Source organism: Bombus huntii, unplaced genomic scaffold (assembly GCF_024542735.1).
Source record: "Bombus huntii isolate Logan2020A unplaced genomic scaffold, iyBomHunt1.1 ctg00000052.1, whole genome shotgun sequence".
NCBI lineage: Eukaryota > Metazoa > Arthropoda > Insecta > Hymenoptera > Apidae > Bombus > Bombus huntii.
In genome coordinates this window covers 91,585-97,685 of record NW_026099316.1, presented here as the reverse complement: position 1 = coordinate 97,685, position 6,101 = coordinate 91,585, and the positions used below count along the sequence as shown (strand labels likewise).

At 52.7% G+C, this 6,101-nt stretch overlaps 2 protein-coding genes across 2 annotated transcripts; both read right to left on the bottom strand.

The window, feature by feature from the left end:
* Positions 1-205: 205 nt before the first annotated feature.
* LOC126875660 (uncharacterized) lies at positions 206-1,240 on the bottom strand. Its single transcript, XM_050638548.1, has one exon. The coding sequence runs from the start codon at positions 1,238-1,240 to the stop codon at positions 206-208; it is 1,035 nt and encodes a 344-aa protein (XP_050494505.1).
* Positions 1,241-1,327: 87 nt separating this feature from the next.
* On the bottom strand, positions 1,328-5,740 carry LOC126875659 (uncharacterized). Its single transcript, XM_050638547.1, has 2 exons — positions 4,618-5,740; positions 1,328-4,080 (listed from the first exon to the last, which is right to left on the bottom strand). Exons 1-2 carry the CDS (start codon positions 5,738-5,740, stop codon positions 1,328-1,330), a joined length of 3,876 nt encoding a protein of 1,291 aa, XP_050494504.1.
* Positions 5,741-6,101: the final 361 nt, after the last annotated feature.

Here is a 6,101-nt window from a genome sequence, read left to right as displayed (position 1 = left end):
AGCATATTTTGGCTTGCAATTCTTCAAGACAATCGGATTGAAGACATATGGCGAAACAATGCAGGGAAATGAAAGTTATGGTGGGTCCTTAGGTTTATTGAGGGTCGAAGTGCCGTTACGCAGGTCGGTTGTTGTCCGGTCGCGCGGGCTGGCGAGCAGATGTTTTAGGCGTCGTAACATCCTCCCCCCGTTGAGAGGGCACCGATCAAATTCTGGCTGTGGAGTCTGGTGTGTCGTTGGTGACCTCCTTCGCTCCGTGTGGGCGTTCGGCCTCGTCTGGATCTGGGTGGATGGGTAAGGGGACCAGTCTTTTGACGCCGCGGTCCAGGATGCTTGTTGCCGTCTGCACGGTAGCGGTCCGGATGATTCCGTCGGCTCCTGGATGGACCTTGATTACGCGGCCCAAAGGCCACTGCATAGAGGGCACGTTGTCCTCCCTGAGGATTACTACGGTGCCTTCATGAATGTTGTGTTTGCCCTTGTCCCATTTGCTGCGGCGGGTTAACTCGTTTAGGTATTCTCGATACCATCGGCTCCAGAAGTGCTGCTTAATCTGGTGAATGCGCTGCCAACTGGATAGCCGTCCTGATGGAACTGTCCTGAAATCACGCTCCCGTAAACTGGTTAGGGTATCACCGATTAGAAAATGACCGGGAGTGAGGACAGGGGGATCTTTCGGATCGGATGAGGTGGGAGTCAGTGGGCGTGAATTGAGAATGGCCTCAATTTCGATCACAAGGGTGTTGAGGTGTTCAAAGGTCAGGAGCTCCGTGCCGACCACGCGGATGAGATGGCGTTTGAACGATTTAACTGCGGCTTCCCATAAGCCGCCAAAATGTGGTGAGTTCGGAGGATTAAAACGCCATTGTATTTGTCGGTCGGCGAGAAAATTCTGTACCCTATCCTGGTGGTCGTCGGACTGCAATAGGGTCCGGAGTTCTTGCAGCTCCCGATTAGCCCCGACGAAATTGGTGCCGTTGTCGGTGAGGATCGTTGCGCAGTATCCTCGCCGCGAGATGAAACGGCGTAGCGCGGCCAAGAAGGCGTCGGTGGTTAGGTCGCTGACTAACTCTATGTGGACCGCCTTTGTCGCCAGACAAACGAATATGGCGGCGTACGTCTTGATTTTACGTCGGTTGCGGTCCCTCCTCTCCTTGATGTAGAATGGGCCGCAGTAGTCGATTCCGACGTTCCTGAACGGCCGCGATTCGGTAATACGCGCCTCTGGCAAATCACCCATCAAGTATTCCACTGGTGGAGGGTTGGCTCTGCAGCAGCGGACGCACCTTCTGAGAGTGCGCCATACCTGGCTACGGCCGTCGATCGGTCAATAGCGCAGTCTCATCGCGTATAGGGTAGCTTGGGTCCCTGTGTGATGATTGTTCCGGTGCTCTTGTTCTATAATTAGCTCTGTCACCGGGGATTTCGGTAGGATGATCGGGTGTTTTTGGCTGAAGGGTATGGCGGAGTTGGTTAGTCGCCCTCCTACCCGGAGTAGCCCATCTTCGTCGAGGAAGGGGTTTAATGGCTGTAGTTTCCCTCCAACGTCCTCGCTTCGATTTTTTTGGAGGATCCGAATTTCAGGCGCGAAATGCTGGGATTGTAAGATTTTTATTAGCCTGTTGTGCGCTGCGGTCAGTTCGTCTGTGGTGAGATGGGCAGTTCGGTGTTGCTTATGTCTCCATCGAAGACACCGGGCGACGATTCTTATTAGTCTTGGCCAAGACGAGTAGCGATGGAGGAGAGTGTTGTCGTTAACACTCGTCCTCAGACAGATCGTCTTCTTTTGCTCCGGGAGGTCGACTACCGGTATCGGGCTCCAAACCGGCCAATAGCTTTCGCTTTGCAGGAGCCACCTTGGCCCGTTTTTCCAAATGGACGGACATAGGAATTCCTTGGGCGTCTGGCCTCGGGAGATGAGATCCGCTGGATTATCGTCGGTAGGCACATGACGCCAGTCGGAGATATTGGTCTTGGTCTGTATCTCAGCGACTCGATTCGCCATAAATGTTTTCAAGGTGTGCGGCGAAGACCTGATCCAATGGAGTACGATGGTGGAGTCAGTCCAGTAGACTATCCGCGATATCTTGGTCGTCAGGGCCTGTTGTATTGACGAAATCAAGGACGTCAAAATAAGTGCCCCACTTAATTCGAGACGTGGTATGGAGAGCGATTTGAGCGGCGCTACCTTCGACCGCGCCGTGAGGAGTCGAGTCCAAATATTGTTCTTTCGGTCAGTCGTCCGCACGTAGACGCACGCCCCATATGCCCTTTCGCTAGCGTCACAGAATCCGTGGAGCTCAATTTTCGTTGCGGATTCTAGGATGGTCTTCCGAGGGAACCTTACCGCATTTAACAACGGCAATTGGGTGTGGTATTTGATCCATGCTGTGTGTACGTCTGACGGAAGGGATTCGTCCCAATCTACCTTCAATGTCCAGACTTGTTGCAAAATCATTTTTGCTCGAACGATTACCGGCGCGAGCAATCCTAGTGGATCATATATTTGTGCGATGACTGAGCTGATTGATCGCTTTGTGATTCGGGAAGTGTCACTGTTCGTCTTGACCGAATATAGTATGGTATCGTCGGCTGAATCCCAAAAGACGCCGAGTGTTTTTAACGTGGATGACTCACCGAGATGTAATTTCTGCTTGGTGTCTTCCTCAGGTAGCCCTCTCAGCAGATCCCGATCGTTTGAGGCCCATTTGCGGATATTTAGACCGGCTAGCTTAAGTAATCTCGTGAGATCATTCCTGATTGATAGGGCTTCGTCCTTCGTATCGGCTCCGGTCAACGCATCGTCGACATAGAAGTCTCGCCGTAGGATCTGCGCTGCTCTCGGAAATCGAGGTCCCTCGTCCTCTGCCAACTGTTTGAGACATCGGATGGCCAGATACGGGGCTGCGGATAGACCGAACGTTACGGTGTTGAGTCGGTAAGTTTCGATCTCTCCGTTGTCGGCACGCCACAGAATCTTTTGGTGGGGACGATCTTCTGGACGTAGGAGGAATTGGCGGTACATCTTCTCGATGTCGCCGGTAAGGACATATTGAAATGACCGGAATCTCAATAGGATGTTCCTCAGGTCTTCTTGTAATTTCGGACCCGTATGAAGGGCGTCGTTTAGAGACACTCCCGTGGTACTTGAAGCTGAGCCGTCGAACACAACCCGTAGCTTGGTGGTGTCGCTCGATTCCTTGGTCACGCCGTGATGTGGTAAATAATATCCGTGGTCGGTGGCGTGATCCGTGTTGATCTTTGTCATGTGACCCAAGTCTAAATATTCTTGAATCACAGCACTATACGCGGTTTCATATTGTTTGTCGCGTTGGAATCGGCGATGAAGAGAGGCGAGCCTGCTCATTGCAGTGGCCTTCGATGACCCTAGTGAGGAAAGCTTTTCGTTGAACGGTAATGCAACGATGTATCTGCCTTCCTTGGTTCGTCGGACATGGTTTCGGAAATGTTCTTCACATAGTCGTTCCGATTCCGAAAGATGAGTAGTGGCCTGTCCCTCGTCGATCTCCCAAAACCGTGCGAGGTCCTCTTGCAGAGCCGTTGTGGTTGCGTGGAACGTATTTATCGCGGTTTGGGACGTGGGACTCCCCCCGATTACCCAGCCGAAGCGTGTTTTTTGTAGACGTAGTTCAGGTTCGCCTGGTTGTGCCAGATTGACCTGCCCGATGCACAGCGACGCGAATGTTGATCCGGTACTAAGTAAAACATCGATCGGGGCTGGGCAATGGAATTGTGGATCGGCTAGATGAATATTTCTGGGTAATCCCAGACTCGAGGGATCGATGGGCTCGCTTGGTACGAGGATCGATATGGCCGGGATAACAAGAAATCTCAATGTCTTCTTGTACTCGCCGTCCGTCGACGTGATGGTGGCCGTGGTGTAACGTTTTGCCGTGGTGCTCAAATTGTCGAGGGCTCCGATCTGGATCGCACATCTCCTTTGCCTTATACCGAGGGAGTTCGCGAGCCTGTCGGTCATGAAGTTCATGCTCGACCCAGTGTCGAGTAAGGCTCGGGCTCGGATTGGTTGTGCCTGTTTGTTCAAAACCTTGATCTGTGCTGTGGCCAACAGATCATGATGCAGAGGGGTGTGGGGAGATGTGTTTGTTAGTCCGATCCCCCTTGCTGTCGTAGTCTCGGACAGTCAGTTTTGCCCCGGTTGGGACTTGGATGAAGAGGTTGGGGTGGTGTTCCGGATCCGGGCTGAGCGTGACTCGTACGAGGAATGCTCTTTCGTACCTCTTGGAACCGAAGATGTATGCTTCCGTGAAGTATCGGATGTTCGCCTCGATTTGTGGGACGACCGCGACTTCGATGATCCCGATGGGGATTGTTCGGTGGAGGCTCGCTTGTGTGATGAACGACTGCCCGACGATCGACCGCTCGGTGCGCGACTGCCCGACGACCGACCGCTCGATGCGCGACTGTCCGACGACCGACTGCTCGGCGACCAACCGCTTGCCGACCGACCGCTCGACGATCGACCGCTCGACGATCGACCGCTCGAAGATCGACCGCTCGACGACCATGAATCTACCTGGGTTTTTTCGCGGTGTAGATACGTATGGTGTCGGTGACCGCAGATACGACACGAACCCGATGTACACTGTGTCGGCGAATGTCCTGTGCCTAGGCAATTTATGCACAACGATGCCTTCTTCACGATTTGAAAACGTTTGGTCGCTGATTTGGCCTTGAATATTTTGCAGTGTCTGATCTCGTGATGTCCGTTGCAGGTCGGACACACCACCGTTCTGCTGGTTGTAGCAAGGGTTCGCCCATGCGGTATGGTTGTTCGCTGACTGCGGTGTTTGTGTGTTGACCCTTTTGATTCCTTCTCTTTAGAGAGGAATTGAGTCCCGTTCGCCCGTGTTTTGAGAAAGTCTATCAGATGCTGATAGGATGGCACCTTTTGGCGGGGCAGTGTGCGTTGCCATTTACGCAGGCTGGACGCGGGCAACTTCGACGCGATCAATTCGATCATCGCTATGTTTGAAGTGACGGGCTCCTTTAGATGTTCGAGCGCCTTTAGATTTACGCTGATGGTTTCCAACAAATCCTCTAGGGCCTCTGGAGTTTCCCTTTTGATTTCCGGATAATTACGCATCAGATTCCAATGGCGCATGCAGATTTGGAGGGGGCAATTGAACTTGTCCTTCAGTGTATCAAGCGCGATGGAATAGTTGGCCTCTGTGAGTTCTAATGACTGGATACTCTGTGCGGCCCGTCCAGTTATAGATGAGCGTAGATGCTGGAACTTTTGGACATTCGTCAAACCTTCGTTAAGGTCCACTATGGATGTGAACGTGTCGTAGAAATAGGTCCAATTCTCGAGGGCACCGTCGAATTGGGGCACGCGGACCTCTGGAACGGTGGTCGGCTCTGGTTTCCGGCACGTCTCACCTCTTGTTGTAGTCGACGGGGTTGTTGCTGATATTTGCTCAAAGAGCTCTCGGAACCGCATGTCAAGCTCCCGATGCTCTTGCGATAACGAATCTACCCGCGCATCTTCCCCCTCATCTACCACACCTAACTCTTCTTGAACCTCGAGTATCCTCCTCCAAAGCTCATCGAACGAGCTGCGGCAAGATGCTAGGAAGATTCTGTTTGCCTTCCCAGACGCTTCGTACTCATCGAGTTCGCGCCTTATGGTTGCAAGTCGACGGGCTAGGACGCCTCGTCTCCGCCGTAACGTGCTGATTGATTCAGCTTGGGCCATGTTTGATTTTGATAATGAACGCCCTTACCTTGATCAAATGGACGTTGATCTGGGATTCTGTTGCTAATCGTTACGATGCGGCGTGGGCTCGTGTAGATGCTGCGCGACGGAGGTGCTTCTCTCCGATGGCGGTTCCCTTGCTCAGTTGACTAAGTGGTTGGAACTTGGATCTCACGCGACACTGTATAGTCACTGGTCAGTGCACTTTTTGGTGGCACGAGATCCGGCTCGAAGGACCATGTAAATTCGACCAATCGCGGGGAGACGTACTCGCGAGGAGAGTCGTCAACGGGGGTCGTAAATCCCCGTTACGATTATAACAATCGACACCACGAATTGATCGACCCCCTGATTTCCTTTG